Here is an 18,054-nt window from a genome sequence, read left to right on the forward strand (position 1 = left end):
ATTTATTTTATAAAATTATAGTATATTTCTTTTACATATGCCAATTTTTATTTCTAGCCATTTGATGAAATACAGTGCAAAACTTAGATTTCATTAGCATTAACAGTTATAATATTTTGTATTTTATATTCTTTCTTGCAAGTATTTAGCCAATCTGAGAAAAGAAGATAAAAGGAACTTATCTCTTGAAGACCCTTCCAGTTTTGTGCTTCTATTAAATTACACAGACTTATGTTTGGAGTTTAATATATTGTTAGGATATTCCTGAGTCATAACTATTATTTTACCTTAAGAATTCAACTTCCTCACTTAAGAAGATGACACTGTTGCCCAGAGAGGTGAAGCTACTTGCCCATGGCCACATACTAGTTACTAGTAGTGTAAGAATGAGAGCTTAAGTCTTCCAATTTCCACTGATAGCACTCTTATCTACATCATACTGTGTTACCATTAATATGGTTCTTTGAAAAGCCATTGCATTTTTAATATAATTATAGCTGCCACCTAAAACTTTTGCAAAATTTTTATGCAAATATTTTTGTTACTGAAAAGTCTTACTTGAAATACTTGTTGCACACTAGTTGTACTTTTTTGTTTCTGTCTTTAGTGTTAGGCGTTTTGAAATATTATAGAAATTGAGATCAGTTTTAAGAAGGGCATTTCCAAGGGGCAGCTAGGTGGTGCAGTGAATAGAGCACTGGGCCTGGAGTCAGGAGCACCTGAGTTCAAATCTGGCTTCAGACACTTGACACACTTACTAGCCATGTGACCTTGGGCAAGTCACTTAACCCCAACTGCTTTGCCTTCCCCCTAAATAAAAAAAAAAAAAGGCATTTCCTTAAATTTCTTAGATCACTTGTCCCATTGAAGATTGTTTCCACTATTCATTTTATTACATTTCCTTTGAATTTATTTTAATCCTTTTCCAGTAGCTCATCTTGGTTCAAACAAATATTAACAAAAACTCTACAATTCTAGAATGTAGCTAAGAATTCAGAAGGAATAGTCAAAAAAAAAGGCTTCTTAGTAGCAAAACAGGCCTGTGTACTAAAGCTCAGATCCTTTACCCCTTTGGAACTCAATAAGCCCCTTTATTCTTATTTCAGAAACACTGATATTTAGTCACCCCATATCCTAGCCCACAGGACACAAAAACTTAACAAATTATGAAAGAGGGAAATATGGAGAAGAAATTTGCTACAGCTAAAGCACCTGTCCTAACAGATGTGAGTGACAGTTGGTGAGAGGGGAAAAAAATAAGAAAAATTATACAAAGACAAAAAAAAAACTCGATGATGTATAGCAGTTTGAAGTCATTTATAATGGGGCAAACAATCTTTACTTATACCCTGTGTGCCCTGAGAGTATCACTATTTATAGTATAGTGATTAATAATAAGAGCAATAAGAACAAAGTGAAAGGGAATAGAGAAATAATTGGTGCCATTCCTAGCCAGGGAGATGTTTTTTTTAATGCTTGTACATTAAAAGGGTAATAAACCTTAGTTATTTGATAAATTTACTTAGGTAGAACTCTTTATTCCTTGACAGTGCATAAGAGATATATAATAAATCAAAGATTGTATAAAATAGCATAAATATCATAAATAATTAAAATAAGTTTTGCTTCACATTAATAGTATAGTTAATTATAACTAAGCCATCTTAGTGTCAGGAGAAACCTGGATTCAAATCCTGCCTCTTACACTTAACCAGGTGTGAACATGAGCAAGTTACTTAACTTTGCGCTTTTTTTTTTTTTTTTGGAGAGGGAAAGGTAGGGCAGTTGGGGTTAAGTGACTTGCCCAAGATCAAATGGTTAGTTTTGTGTTAAGTGTCTGAGACCAGATTTAAACTCAGCTCCTCCTGACTCCAGGGCTGGTGTACTATTCACTGTGCCACTTAGCCGCCGCCCCACTTAACTTTTCTAAACTTCTTAAAATATTTTTCTGTTTCATGAAGCTCTTAACCAATCGCTCTTTATAGAAGTGAGGTTAATATGAATATGATGAACTCCAACAAAAATCATTATGTAAAAGAGGTGCAAACAAATCTAGTAATGTTTTAAATGAAAATAAGGTACTTTGGGTACATATTATAACTATATGAAAATACGTACAAATTTAAATAGTTTTAATAAATTTTTATATGCTTTCCTAAATGTATTTGTTTTGGAGGTGGGGGGGTGTAGAACAAATCTGTTTTTTTTCTTAGAGTATTTTCTATGGGACTGAAGAGCTATTAGCACATAGGATTGATACTGAAAATAAGAATGCTAAAGGAATGCTAAAGCAACCTTTTGCTCACTATGATTTTTTTTTTAAAGCAATCGGGATTAAGTAACTTGCTCAAGGTTACACGGCCAGTTATTTCTGGGTGTGGTGCTAAGTATCTGAGCCCAGATTTGATCCCTAGGTCATCCCGACACTGGAGCCGGTGCTCTTACTCGCTGAGCCACCTGGCTGCCCCTAAGCAACTGGGGTTAAGTAACTTGCTCAAGGTTACATGGCCAGGTGTTTCTGGGTGAGTGCTAAGTGTCTGAGCCCGGATTCGATCCCCAGGTCATCCCAACACTGGAGCCGGTGCTCTTACTCACTGTGCTACCTGGCTGCCCCCTCACTATGATTTTCAAGAAGGGCACCTGGATCTCAAAGGGGTACAAGACCAAAGATAGAGAGTGAATAAGGCAGTGACGAAGAAGTAGAGATGGAAGTTACAGACCTAGTATGCTGTATATTTTTCTATACCCTGAAAAGCTTGAGAAAAGAGCCTCCCAAATTTTGTTGTTGTTCAGTCCTTTTAGTCATGCCCAACACTTCATGACTGCATTTGAGGTTTTATTGGCAAAGATACTAGAGTGGTTTGCCGTTTCCCTCTCCAGATCATTTTACAGATGAGGAAACTGAGGCAAATGGAATTAAGTGACTTGTCCAGAGTTACACAGTATTTGTGTGGCCAGATTTGATCTCTCCCAAATCATACCAAGATTTGGCCTGATGACTTACTTTAACATAGATTATAGCCCTCCTTATGCAGAAAGTACTCTATGCAAAAAATAGATGACTAAATACTGCAAACAATATGAACTCTAAATCTAAAACTATTCTAAAAGATGTGCAATTATCTCATATCTCATTTAGAGATCTTTGATTTCATGAGTATGTGTATATCCTCTATCTTTGCAGCCTAACACACCAACAACCCTTATCCTGTACAGTTTTCATCTGTGTCCATGAGCAGAGGGTCCACCAACATACTGTAGAAATAAAGGCATACCAGAACTTTTTAAGCACACTATAACCCTAACATATATCCTTTTGTATAAAGACAGCCACCAGCTTGTTATTATTTATAAATACTGTTATAAGCCCAAACATTTATTTTGTATAACACCTTTGAAAATCTCCCAAACTTAATACCAAAGTGTAACAGCCTATACTTAGTAGGATTTCATTTTAACAATGATTCAATATAACTGACATTTTGGCAAGATGATTAATACAATATTATACCTATTATACCTTTAAGAGACAAAAGGGAACATGAAAATTTCTGCTGCTGTTTATTGAAAAGATTTTTGACTTAACCAAAATGTTTTTATTTGGGGGAGAATAATTGTTTTGAATCTTTACTATCCTGAATAAATTATATTCACTGAAGCCCAAAGGTTTTTGTTTTTTCCAGATATGCTTAGAGCCATCTGAATGTCCACTTTTAAAAAACTTAACTTTCCATGTCTTAATACATTTTTTTTTAATTTTTAATAGCCACTGATAACGTATCAAAAAAGGGAAGGAAAACTAGTTGCATGAAGCAAGATAAATCTATGGAGTGGTTTACAGGAAATGAAGAATGAAATGGCTCAACTAAACCTACTTGGAATCATTAAATACAAAATGTCTGAATGTAATTTCAGGATAAGTGTTGAAATGAGGTAACATAATGGTTTGTTTTTTAACAGTTGCACAGTTGCCTGTTCATTTATCTATATTTTAAAATTTGTATGTAATAAAGATTTGTAAATAAAAGTAATAACAAAGATAAAACAACAAATCTATAAAAGTAATCATTTACAATATTAAGTTTATATTGGTACTTTGCAATCTTGAAATTAGTTGTAGTCAGTCAACTGGAGTACTCGGTTAATGTTCTGGGTTGAACTTTCTCAATTTAACAAGAAAAGCTAATTTAAGAGAAAAAAGCAGTGTCATGAAATTCAGTTTACAAGGACAACTGAGTTTAAAAATGTTAAATTATAAATGTGGTTAAAAATATTCAACATTTTATCTAGCATAATAATTATTTGCTGAATATTACTTACCTGTATGACTAGCTTGACAATGAAAGGGTCTCGCAATGTAGGGAATTGAACTATATGGAAAACCAGAGAGTGATTCACCTGGATTCAAACAAATATATACATATATCATTATTATCATTATATTATAAACTACACTGAAATCTTCAAAACTTTTTATTTAAGAGCTATTAATATAACTTAACATTACTTCTTTGTTATGATTTTTTTTTGTATTTGGCTAATACAGTATTTTCCCTGAGTAAGTTAACTTCTTATATTTAACTTTCATCTCTGGGTCTCTGCTGTCTTAAAAAAGAAACTTGTCATAGTATCACCCTGTCTATGTTTGTAAGGTGTTTATACAATCAGTGATAAAGTTTTAGGAACCAATTTATGGGATTAAGGAATGTACGAAGCAATACATACATACATACCACAGGTTTTTCTGAATTTACTTTTCAGACTTCTCAAAGCAACAGCTCTCTATATTAGGTGATTACTTTAGAAATCATAAAATATCCCCGTCTGTACAACTTCTATGTTTATTTATGTTTGTTAAGTTCTTTGTGATGTCAGATGTTTTCTTTATAAGATATATTTTTTTAAAAAAACAACTATTTACACATAAGGCCCTACTATTTAAATGTGAATACTTTTCTTCAAAACTACTGATATTGGGAGCTTTTCTTTATAGACATTAATATGTAAAGAATCTTCTATAAATCTTATAGAGATCATTTAAAAATACTGTATACACTAAGAAACTCAACACCTCTAAACAGCAACAAAGGTCACTGAGAGGCAGGAAAAGTTAGGAGTCACTCCCTGAAGAATAAGAGCTTTGTGTATTCAGGAGATTTTAAATTAACTGCATGTTATATATGTTATAATAAAATACCATATTTCAGTACCTAAAAGTAGGTAAGTATTAAATGTCTCAAATAATATTCAATGACTACTTGGAAATGCAGAATCCATTTACTACTGCAAAATATTTTCATACCAAAACAGTCATGCTTACCATAATCCTTCTCTTTTACATTCTCACTTTCTTCAGTTTCAAAATCCCTTTGAGGATGTAACTTTAAATCCATACCAGTTTTAGGCTCTACTCTTTGGGCTAAAGTGCCATCTTTCCTTTTTGCTGGGCATACTAACCAGTCTCTAAGAAGAACTTCTCTTATCTGTTCACATGAGAGCGCAAGTTTGCAGATACGTATACCTTCTAAAAGTTCAATTACCTGTGTGATACTTTCAGAGGAAAGCAAAATGTATGTTGAAATCTTAATAAGACCACTACATATTTTAAAAATTGCATTTGTTATACTACCAACCACAACCAAAATAGCATTAAGTCAAGCTTAAAAACAATTTGGAAAAAAAGTTAGTGTATTCTGCAAGAATCTTGAGAACAAGCAAGAACCTCATTTACACCCTGATGTTAGCATGACATCTATATTATACCTTTCCATTTAATGGAAGAGAGACCTGACACATATAAGAATATATATATTAAAAATGTGGTTTAACTATCAATCATAATAATATGCAGATAAGTATAGTACTTTATGATAGGGTTTTACTGAATGTTTGTTTCCACAAATTAGAACTAAACAGTTATTCCATTGTGATGTTTCAGTGAAGTTAAAATGTATTTAATATCATATTACATACTCACTTTGCTAGATATACTGCACATATGCCACCTTGCTTAAGATTTGGATATACAATAGGCAAAGCAATTTGAGGATTTAGCATATCCAAAGCCACCTGTAAAGGAGAGAAAAGATGCACTGAGTTTTATTAAGTAAAGGCACAAATTTGGGGTTATGTTAGAGAAATAGAGAAAAGATAGTTTACTTTTGGAAAGCTATTTCATACACTTAAGATGTTTTTCATTAGAATGTAGTATTGAAAAACTGTGTATGATTAATATTGAGATACCTGTCTGGTGATCTATAATTGTCAGTACCTCTAGATTTTGACTTTAAAAACAGAATGACATGTCTTAGATGTGGTAACTGCATTTTTCTTTGAATTTCTTTTTAAAAATTTACACATTTCATCTAAACTTTTCACAATTAAAATTAACAATATTTAAAGTCTGTTTTAATTTATCATACAGAAGAAAAATCACAAGTCTGGAGTGGGGGATAATAGCCCCTGTGAATTTATTATTTAAAGGTTTTATTAACATGCTTGTTTTTTAAATCATAATCAAGTCCTCATTTCCTGACATGCTCCACCATCACTAATGACCACCATCATTGGACCTTTCCTGGTAACAAATAAAAACACTTAAGTAAATTATTAAGTAAATAAAACTACCATGCATGCAATATTTCACATCTATAGTTCTTTACTTTTGAAGACAGGGGAAGTGGTGCCCGTAAGTTTGTAGAAAGTATCCCTAAGGAAGAAAATTTGTACTTGATTTTCTTTTGTATTCCTCACAGTGCCCAACATTAGTCACAAAGATGATCCTAAACAATTTTTTCTTAGAGGAATGATTTTGAATATAAAACTCACTACAAATAAAAATAGTCAATTACCAAAACAAAAAAATGTGTTGATAACTCCTAATAATTTGAAGTTATTTACATATTAAATATTTACTGAGTGATACTTTATACTAAGGCAATTTGTTTTTAGAAAAAACAACCTCCACTGCATTTTTGATGACATGATAATCATCAATTAAGCAAAATATTGAAATGAAAACAGCCAACCTGGGTCTTTAGTTGGCCAATTACTGATGAGCTTTGGGCAAGTCACTACATTCCAGCATCTATTTCCTTAACTGCAAAATTGAAATAATTTTTTTGTACTACTTATGTCATAGGGTTGTAGTGAGGAAAGTACTTTGTAAAACAAAGTATTCTACAAATATAGATTAGCTCAAGTTTTGTCTGTAAACACAAAGTTGTTCATATACATACATGTACAAACACTGATTTATCTAGCATTCTATTAACTGAAAATCTCCATGAATTAGCACCTTCATACTTTACCAGCATAATAAGCAAAGATGTTCATTATGATGGCTCCAAGGTTCTCAAGGTTCCTGAAATATCTTGTATCAGTTTTTAAAAACTGGAATGGAGCTCAGAGATCATTAAGTCCAATGCATATCCAAAAGGAATCCTTCTAGCATGTACCCACAAGTGCTCATCTAGTCTTTGCTTGAAGACCTCCAGCGAGAGCAATCAACACTTCCTAAAGCAGTTAATGTACTTATGGGCAGTCTAGGAATTAGAAAGTTTTTCCTATTATTAAGCCTAAATTTGTCTTTTTGCAACTTCTACCCATTGTTCGTGCTACTATCTGTTATCACAAATTTGAATGTGCCAAACAAAAAATAGGGTAATCCATCAGATACTTTAAAGACAGCTATCATGTCCCTCTGAGACTTCTCCAGATGATGACTCGGGTCCTTCAAACAATCTCCACAAGGAATAGTCTCAGAGTCCTTCACCATTTTTGTTGCTCTTTTCTGGACTCTCCAGCTCATCAATGTCTGTCTTTTTTGCAAGAAATTAGGGTTAAGTGACTTGCCCAGGGTCTCACAGCTTAGTAAGTATCTAAGGCTGGAATTGAACTGGTGCTCTATCCCAATGTTTTTCTTAAACTGTGGTACCCAGAACACAGTATTTCAGATTTGGTCTGACCAGGGTTGGAGTACAGTGGGACTACCACTTCCTTGTTCCTGGAAGTATGCCTTGATCAGTGCAGCCTAATGTATCATTAACTCATCTAGTTATCACATCACAATGCAGACTCATTGAGAGTCTGCAATCCACTTAAAACTTTTATTGAAGGCATGTTAAATTATGTCCAATATGCTGTCAACATTAAAAGGATATTCTAGTTTTTGATAACTTAACATGTACAATATGAACTAATCAACAAGAATATTCAATTAACTAGAAAATATTCCCCAATCATGGTGCATAAAGAGTTCCTGCCTAGTTAAAATGTATCAACAGAAGAAACAAAGTGTGTTAATATGGGAAAAATTCAGTTGAACAAACATTTATTAAGCACCTACTCTACAAGGTACTAGGTTAAGTGTTGGGGATACAAAGCCAAAAATGAAATAGTCATTGTTTTCAAGGAAAAGAGAAATTTAAAAATCCAAGTTAGAGGGCTTATGGTCCAGTAAGAAGTAATTTGAAAGATATAATGTTCCTTTTGGATATAATATCTGCACGTCAGGAAAATACTATCCTACTACACGTGAGAAAACTGAGTTGATACAACAGGGCCTTATATCATTAAAGAGGGACTATGAAGTAAATACATTCTTCCTAGTGGTCCAATCCAACCTTGAATACATGTAGTATGAGTACCTAATGTTTTACAACACACTTTTAGAAGATTTACCCCATCAAATGTTATGGATTCTATGTCTTCAGCAGCTTTTAAAATATCCTTATGAATGAAATCCACGTTATCTGGCCATTCTTCTACATGACTAATCTTCCATGCATCACGCCAGGACTTGTAGTTCTTCTTGGCCTGGTTGTGATGGTCTTTCCTAATTTCAAAACTTTTAACTCGTCCCTGTAATCCAACTAAAATAATTGAAGGAATAACATTAAACAATAGTAGTAATATTTCATAATTTTATAATGGTGTTAATTTTTTTTAAATAGCAAAAGAAGCCTCCCACCTTCTACAGGAAGTTTTTCTCAGTGCCTCTTCTTAATGTTAGTGCCTTCCCTCTTTTGATTATTTCCAATTTATCCTGTATATAGCTTGTTTGTACAGTTGTTTGCATGTCGTCTTCCCCATTAGACTGTGAGCTCGTTGGGAGCAGGGACTGTTTTTTTTTTTTAACATTTCTTTGTATCCTCAACACTTAGCACAGTGCCTGGCAGATAGCAGGTGAGGAATAAATATTTAATGACTGATTTATCATTGCCTCCTGGTCTGAGCTTTGCAGGCTCATAACCCCAGTTCTGGGTCACAGTGTCACATCTTCAAGCCAACCTCTGGTTAGATTTCCTTTTTCCAGTTCTGGAACCACAATCAAATTTATACTGCCAGTTATTAGAAGGGTTATTTTAATCTACCTATGGCTCCACTCTTCATCCCAGTAATTTTGTAAAACAAAATACCACTCCCCTAAATGTGTTCTCTCCCACAAGAATATAAGTTCCTTGAAAGCAAGGATTTATCCCTTTTGTATCTATCTCCAGAGTTTACCACATAGTAAATGCTTAATAATGAATAATGCTTATTCATTTATTTAACTTGATAAAAGACTGAATCAAACAAAGAGATTTGAAGGGCTCAACAGTGACAGTGTATAGAACAGGATATCAAAGGAAAGCAGCATGTAGTGAAGAGATGAAAAGCTAAATTTAGTCTCATAGCTATTAAATCCATTGTTGTTGTGCAGTCATGTCCCAATCTTCATGGCCTCATCTGGGGTTTTCTTGGCAAAGCTACTGGACTGGCTTGCCATTTCTTTCTCCTTTTTAATGTAGGCAGGGTTAAGTAGTTTGCCCAGGGACACACAGCTAGGAAGTGTCTGAGGTCACATTTGAACCCTGTGCTTTCTGACTTCAGGCGCAGCAATCTATCCACTATGTCACCTAGCTGCTCATACCCTATATTAAATCTGACAATAAAAATTATCATGGAAAATACCATTTTGAGCCATGTTATAGGTATTAGACTGCTAAATGAGGGAGGAGAAAATACAAGTCATTTAAAACCTAACAAATGCATGCTTTAGAAAGAATGGCATCACATCTTGAGTCTATTAGGTACTAAACTGCATCAACTTCATTTACTTAGAACTACAACCAATCATCAAATACACCTAACCAAACTTCAGATTGGTTAAAAACTTACACTTCTGTAGGTAAAACTATTTATAAATTGATCAATATAAAGATAGGCTTTTCTACTATCCAAAGTAATCTGTAGTGATTACATTTTTTATTTGACCAGATCTGTGATTCTATTGGCATAGGGAACTCCCAATGAGGAAATTCCATCTACAAATGCAGATCCACATCTTCTACAGAATTTTTAGTCTTAGAAAGTTGCCTGAGTTGCCTGGGACACCAAGAGATCAATTTATTTATTCAGGATCACTTATGTTAGAAGCAATATTTGAACCCAGATCTTCTGGAGTCTGAGGTCAGTTCTGCATCATCCATTCTTGTGACTATATTGCTTTTATAATTTCAATGCAAAAGAATGATACACTATTGTTTAGAATGCCTTAACTAAGAAATACACAAAAAGTATTTGAAGTGTCTTGCACTATGCCACCTGGTGGTATAGAGAAAGCCTTGGATTTGGACTCAAAAGGATCTGATTGAATTCAATCACTGCTTTACCACAAACTACCATGTGACCTTAGGCAGGTAACTTAAATTTCTCTAGGCCTTAGTTTCCTCATCTTTAAAATAATGGGGTAAAATGATGACGTCTGAGGTGCCTTTCCACTTTAAATGTATTATCCTATGAATGGTAGAAGTTTAGATATAGAAGACAAATGGTTGAGGCATAAGAAAGGGTAGAAAGAAGAGGAACTGTTGGATGAAGGTTCAACAGAGAAGATACAAAGAGTGGCTCCCATCTGATTTAGAGGAATTTGCTTATATGTCTGTCACCTTAATAAACAGATGAAAAATGATTACCTGCTTGCTTACCAGTGCAAGCACTGTGCTAAGACCTACTAGAGACAGAAATACTTATAAGACTGCCCCTGCCTCCAAGGGAATGGGGGATGGGGAAGAAGTGGGTATGGAAAGTTATAGGGATGGTGAGTGAGGCTACAGAGGAACAGATTGACACAACCTATCTAGTAACATGACAGTTGATTGGATCTTGGTTCAGGGCTCCAGAACTGGAAGAGATGGGGAAAGAATACAAGTGTCACTGTTTGCAAGGAGGCTATGGAAGGCAGGGTAAAGTGGAGAACTGCTAGATTTTTCCTGAAATAGTATTCTTGGAGATACATAATAGAATTTATCTTTCTCCCCAAACCTTCCTCTTTCTCCAACTTATTACTCTCAAGGGTACCACTATCCAGCAACCCAGGCTCAAAATCTCATCATCCTCAACTTCTCACTCCCACTTACCTTGCATATCCAATCTGCTGTCTTATTATTTTCTACTTTCACAACATCTACCCTACCTGTCCTCTTCCCTCCAATCACACAGCTGCCAGGATGGCACAAATCCTGCTCAAATACATTCTCAGCTGTTTTTGCCTTTCTTTGTAGCCCCAGAGCTAAGCACAGGCCTGGCACATAGTAAGCACTTAATAAATGCTTGTTGACTGACATGCAGTCAGCAATCAGTAGGATAGGGGCCTCAGAGCAGAATTTCCATTGTCTCTGGTGTGGGCAATTAGCTACATGTTTATCATTGTTATAAGTTCTTGCCATGTTATACAAAATGAAATTATTTCCTCTGTTGTCTAAATTCATTCTAATCACAATTTCTTACCTGCTTGTGATAAAAACAAACTCATTCCGCCAGAACCTGAGCCAACATCCAAAATGATATCGCCTTGTTTGACATTCATCATCATCAACATCATATTTATATCCTATGAAAAAACATTAATAATTTAAAGTTATCTATATAATCAACAAGTACTTGAACACTATACTAGGCATAAAGGATGGGAAGAAAACAAAGGAAATATGCTCACAAGAAGCTTACGTTATAGATAAAATAATTTAAATTATTCAACTAAAGGAAACCAAAAACCTCTTAAAAACCAGTCCTAATGGTCTTTTCTTCTCAGTGTTAATTCTCAGCCTCTGTAGCATATGACCTTATCAAGCATTCTCTCCCTTGTCTTACAAACCACTATACAAATCTAGGTCCTTCTACAACTTCTAACTACGTCTACTTGTCTTTGAATGACTCTTCTTCCTCCCTACAATCTTTAAGGATTCTCTCCAAAGTTCTGTCCTAGACTAGCTCCTTTCTCTACATATTTCCTCTGTAGATCTGAAACATTTCCAAAATCTTCTTCAACTATCACCTGAGGATTCCCAAATTTATATCCTAGCCTTGGCATCTCTCTTAAATTGCAATCCTTTCTTTGACAGATATTTCCACATGAATGTCCAACTAGTAGCACCTTAAAATGAATATGTCCAAAACCTAACTCCATATATTACTCTCCAAAATAACTCTTCAGGGGTGGTTAGGTGGCGCAGTGAATAGAGCACTGTCCCTGGAATCAGGAGGGCCTGAGTTCAAATCCGGCCTCAGACACTTGACACACTTACTAGCCATGTGACTTTGGGCAAGTCACTTAACCCCAATTGCCCTCCAAAAAGCAAAAAAAAAACCCAAAACCAAAATAACTCTTCATCCTTTCCTATTTGTTACTGACTAACAATTCCCTAATAATCTAGATTCAAAAGCTGTTATCTTTGATTCTTCTCTCTTCCAAACATTCAAGGCCTGTCAACTGTCTACATACCACTTCAATTCATACCTCTCCTTTCCATTTCTACTGCTATCACCTTAAATCATGTCCTCATCTCTTGAGTCTGGACAGCCACAACAGCCTCCTAACTTGTCTCACTACCTCCAGACTTTCCCTTAACCCATCTTCTAGAGCTACTATTAGTCCTTTGTGATCTTAAAGCACAGCTCTGATCAAATTATTCCTCCCCACTTAATGACTAATGTCCAAATTTCTTAATCTAGCATTCAAATTCTATAATCACCCTTCCAGATGACAGTGCTATTGAGGAGGGAAGAAAGAAAATGAGCTATACATCTTTATCCACTGTATTCCAAGTAGTGTTGGACTTGAACATTCTGTTTGCTATGAATGGAATATCTTCCACTCCTAATTCTAGCTATCAAAATTCTACCTATCCTTTCAAAGCCCAATTCAAATAAAAAGTGACTGACCCCCAAGAAATCTTCAATCACAACATTTTTTTTTTGGAGGGCAATTGGGATTAAGTAACTTGCCCAAGGTTACACAGCTAGTTTTTTTATGTGGGTGTTAAGTGTCTGAGTCCGGAACCCGAACTCAGGTCCTCCTGACTCTGACTCTGGGGCCTGCACTTTACTCAGTGCGCCACCTAGCCGCCCCCAATCACAACACTTTATCTCTCTAAGGGCTCTTACTAGACTTTCGTTATAGTCAATGGTGCATTTGTCTTACTTCCCATACTCTAGATTGTACGCTGCCCAAGGAGGGAGACTGTGGACTTGGGCATTGTGGGGACTAATGAAAAGCATGCAAAGAAAACGGAGCACTTAAAAATGAATTAGAATAAAAACAGGAACCAAACGGTTTAATAAAAACCACATTCTAGGCCACAGGTTCAATCCCTCCTCAGAATTCCTTTATTATCCACTACTTATTTTTTATACTTACAGAGAGGCAGCTGCTTATCAGCCATATTTTAATCAATGATCGCCTACTATGTGCACTGGGGATACGAAGAAAGGCAAAAGCCAGTGCCTGCTCTCGAGGTCACAGCCTGATGGGGAGACAACATGCGAGTAACTGCGTACGGACAAGGCGTACACAGGACAAAGTGGAGACAGAGAAAACAGTGCATCGCGGTCACGGTCAGAGTGCCGAGTTCAAATCCCCCTTGACGTATGTTAGCTATGTGACCCTGAGCAAATAGCTTTACCTTTATGTTCCTCAATTAAAACTCTAGGCCTTAACTATTTTAGTGAATGACCTCTTGGTAATGGTGAAATCAAAGATCCTAAGATAACAATGGCCATAACCTATTTTAAATTTTTACAAAATTACAAAAAAATTTTTACAAAAAGTCCATTAATAAACCAGTGTTGGCTTTTTACAAGTGTGTCATGAAATCACTTTAAATCTATTTTTAGAAATTTAACCTCCTCTTTAATGCCAAGTTTCTTGAAAGCTACTTATACCCCAAATTTTTACTGCATTTCTCACACTGCTCCTCAAACTTTTTCAATCTGGTCTCAATATCCACTAATCTAAAACTGCTCTCAGAATTATCAGTGGTTTCCTATCTGCCACATCTTAAGGCTTTTTTATAGTCCACATCCTCCTTGATCTCTCTAAAGCATTTGACACTAATGACCACCCCCTCCTCTCCTTCTGAATATTTCCTCCTTTCTTAGCTTCAGAGATACCAGTCTCCTGGTTCTCCTGGTTTGCTTCTAATCACTCTCCTCTGCTGGTTCATCTTTTCTGACCTTTAAGAATAAGTATTTCTTGGGGCTGCTAGGTGGCACAGTGAGTAGAGCACCGGCCCTGGAGTCAGGAGTACCTGAGTTCAAATCCGGCCTCAGACACTTAACACAAAAACTAGTCGTGTGACCTTGGGCAAGTCATTTAACCCCAACTGCCCTCCAAAAAGCAAAAAAAAAAAAAATTTCTTAAGGTTCTATCCTTTACACTCCTCTCTCTCTCTCTGTTCCTCTCTCACACCCCCCTACATCCATACCCCCCCACACACACACACACACACTCCCCTCCCTCCTTCCCCATCTCCCTTGGCAATATCGTTCATTCCCATAGCTTCAATTATCCTATCTTCTAATGATTCCCAAATTTCTGTTTAACCCTGTTACTTTTTTAGAAATCCAGACCCTCGTCTTACAACTACCTATTGGGTAGCAATATCTATGTGGATATCCCACGAGAATCTCAAAGTCAATTATGCCCAAGATTGTATTTTTCTCCAAATCCTGCTCATTTTGATTTTACTGTTTTCACTGACATTCATTCTCTCACACTGAAAACCTTGATATCTTCCTGAGTGCTGTAAGCAGATCAAATAAAGTCAAGCTTCTGTTAATCAGATCCTGCCCCCACAGAAGTAATCTGAGCCCCTAAAAGTATCATTTTTAAAGGTCACAAATACATTTTAGGTACAACTGAGAATACAGGAGTAAATATTTTCACCAGGGCTGAAATTATAAAGTTCAGATACATCAGACAACCAAATGTGCCCTTTTACCTAAATAATAGGCATTACCTTTGGATATGATATAGTAGGCCCTCTTTTCATGAATAAAACAAACTCCTCCAATGCTGGTCTTCTCAGCAGAAAGTGGTAACCAATGGAACTCCTAAGTAATTGGCCAGGAAATTTCCCAATCATTTCTTTGTATGGAATTGCTCCCCAGTTACTGCTTAATTGTCCTGTAGCCTCCAACTTAAATAATCTTTTAAATATATTTTCGCCCTTTTGGAACTCGGCATAAAGAAGGTCCCCAGGCTGAAAGGGAAGCTCCTTAGGACTTGGCCTGACGGCGTGTGCAGGCAGCTTATCAATGCTCGGGGGCTGGGCTTCACAGCCAGGTCCCGAAGTCCGCGGCGGAGGCGGGGAGGTCGCCTGGCTTTCTGCGCTGCACTCTTCATGGCCAGGGACCACGTACTCGATCTCTGGAAGCAGCGTCTCCTCTGGCAACACTGGCGTGGGCTTCTCCAAAGAAGATCGGGCGGCCTGGGCGCCTAAGGAAGGCTGCGACCAGGCTGTATTATCACCTTGCTGGGGAACAACAGAAACATCAAGCGGCTCCTCATCTTTCCCCCAAGTCCTGCTCCCCTCACCCAAATCCCCAGGATCTCTGGGAAAAGAGGCACAGGACCGCGGTCCAGTCCCTCCTAAAAGGCAGGTAGGCCTTCGCCTCAGTCGAACTGGCACACAGCTCGGCAACCTCCCGTGCAGGCAGTGGCCAAGTCCGAACCCACTCCTTTGTGGCAAGCGGACCAGCAAAGAGCGGCACCGCCCAGCTGGCAGAAGCATGGTGTCGGGCTTAGCGGGTGCAGTCTCTGGTTAGTGACGTCATGAGGAGAGACTAGAGAGTCTTCCGTATCCGGGGACTAGCCAGCATCCTCAGAGCTGCCACGGTCGCGTACGAGTGACATCACCCGGCGCGGGAAGCCTTCCGGATCACTGCTAGCCAATCAAGCAAAAGCTCAGTTTGACTATTTCTTAGTCACAATAATTCATGAAGCGCCTACTAGGTGCCGTGAATCGTACCAACCGCTGGGGATATAAAGAATGGCAGAAACATTGTCCCAATCCTCAAAGAGTTCAGGGGAAGACAACAGGCAGCGCACCGGTCCGAGCCTTCCTGGGGAAAGGGGCGGGGGGTGTGGAGAGCCGCGGTGGCCGCTGGGACAGGCCTGGTCCAATGGGGGTCCAGGCCTTCCCAGAAGGCTAACGTCAGCTCTTCCAAGGCAGGCACCCGTTCTTTTTTTGTGTCACTGTGCGTAGTCCCTGGCACCCAGCCGGTCCTTAATAAGCGCTTGTTGAATTGAATTGCCCTGGCAAAGTAAATCACACCCGGGGCTGGGGTCCCTTGGATAGGACGAACCCCAGACGGGCCCTTCGGTGCACTCCGAGCCCCCAAGAGATTCAGAGGAATGTGGGCTCCTCAAAGGCGGGGACTGTCCGATTGGCACAGTGCTCTGTATATAGTCGGTGCTTAATAAATGCTTGTTGGATTTGACTTGCTTCTCCTGATCCTGCCTCCCTAAACACCTTTTGAAAGCATAATTAAATCAATACTGTTATCATTCCTGGAAAGTGTGTCATTCTAATCCTCTATGGCTCTACTCATCGTCCTAGTAACTTTCCAAACCAAAGTGAATGATTCCCTAGTCACCACTCTCAAACTCGAGTTGTTTGCCTCAATTGGAACGTAAACTTTTTAAGGGAAAGAACTTCTCTCTTGTATCTCTTATTTCTCTTCAGGATGCATTCTGAACTTTCCTTTGGAAATCTCTTCCTCAGGGTAGCTCACTTCAATCCTGGAATTCAAACATTGGAAGTACTCTCCACCCGTGTGGCCTCTTCCACTGATTGGACAGCTCCTAATCTAGACCTTCCATTTATAGAGGCTAGACTACGTCTCATTCCTCTCCGGACTCCATTCCAGATTTTCTATACCATGTTCCTATGAGCCTTTCATGATCCTTTTATCAGCTGTCTTACCCCCATTAGAATGTAAACTCCATGAAGGTAGGAGCTGTCTTTCATTCTGCTTGTATTTATATTCCCTACATTTAGAACAGTGCCTGGCACCTAGTAAGAGACTTTTTTTCATCCATTCATGTGTTACCTTTAGTTTCCTAAAAGCTAAACTAATTTAAAAAAAATTGTAGATTGATTCATCTTTGCAACTTAAAGTTTATGTAGCAATTTAAGGTTTGCAAAGTGTTTGGTATACATTATCTTACTTCCAACTAACTCTGAGGTAGGTGAAGAGGAGCTAGGTGTCAAAGTGAATACAGTGCCAGCTCTGCAGTCAGGAGGACCTGAATTCAAATTTGGCCTCAGACACTTAACTAGCTGTGTGACCCTGAGCTAGTCATTTTTGTTTGTCTCAGTTTCTTCACCTATGAAATGAACTGGAGAAGGAAATAGCAAACCACTATCTTTATTAAGAAAACTATCTTTACCAAGAAAACCCCAGATGGGGTCACGAACAGTCAGAAGCAACTGAACTGTTAACAACTCAATAAATGTCAGAGGGATGATTCTAAACCAGTTTTTTTCTGAGTTCAGGACCAAAATTCTTTCCACTCTAATCTATCTTCCTTGAGTTACCTCATAGAAGGAGAGGTAATGGAAGCCTCAAGAGTCAGGCACTAGCACCCTAGTGTGAGATGTCTCTAACAGCATGTTTCTCTGAGTAGAAAAATGCTACTAACAGATACTGTAGTTGAAAGACTAAATCCACAAAAGGCAGGAGACCTGGACTTTACCATACTTCCATGATAATTCTCTGAGTTGCTCA

At 37.4% G+C, this 18,054-nt stretch overlaps 1 protein-coding gene across 2 annotated transcripts; it reads right to left on the reverse strand.

Moving 5' to 3' along the window:
• Window positions 1-871: 871 nt before the first annotated feature.
• On the reverse strand, window positions 872-16,798 carry TRMT61B (tRNA methyltransferase 61B). Of its 2 annotated transcripts, XM_069072123.1 has the most exons (7): window positions 15,282-16,772; window positions 11,773-11,875; window positions 8,683-8,873; window positions 5,978-6,069; window positions 5,321-5,550; window positions 4,321-4,398; window positions 872-4,182 (listed from the first exon to the last, which is right to left on the reverse strand). In XM_069072123.1, exons 1-7 carry the CDS (start codon window positions 16,053-16,055, stop codon window positions 4,142-4,144), a joined length of 1,509 nt encoding a protein of 502 aa, XP_068928224.1. In that variant the 5' UTR covers window positions 16,056-16,772; the 3' UTR covers window positions 872-4,141. The 2 variants fall into 2 exon arrangements, with proteins under 2 accessions (XP_068928224.1, XP_068928226.1); XM_069072125.1 differs by lacking the exons at window positions 8,683-8,873; window positions 11,773-11,875 and having other exon boundaries at window positions 15,282-16,798.
• Between the last annotated feature and the right edge of the window lie 1,256 nt (window positions 16,799-18,054).

This window comes from Petaurus breviceps, unplaced genomic scaffold (assembly GCF_028583685.1).
Source record: "Petaurus breviceps papuanus isolate PSGF00001 unplaced genomic scaffold, PetGlider_PUasm1.0 90845, whole genome shotgun sequence".
In the NCBI taxonomy this organism is placed as follows: domain Eukaryota; kingdom Metazoa; phylum Chordata; class Mammalia; order Diprotodontia; family Petauridae; genus Petaurus; species Petaurus breviceps.

Excerpts from the sequence above, each read along its gene's own strand:
- TRMT61B (XM_069072123.1), bottom strand. The coding sequence starts at position 16,055 with ATGCTTCTGCCAGCTGGGCGGTGCCGCTCTTTGCTGGTCCGCTTGCCA. Across the intron at positions 8,874-11,772 it reads TTTGTTTTTATCACAAGCAG|TTGGATTACAGGGACGAGTT; the intron begins GTAAGAAATTGT and ends CAATTATTTTAG. Across the intron at positions 4,399-5,320 it reads TGTAAAAGAGAAGGATTATG|GTGAATCACTCTCTGGTTTT; the intron begins GTAAGCATGACT and ends GTTTGAATCCAG.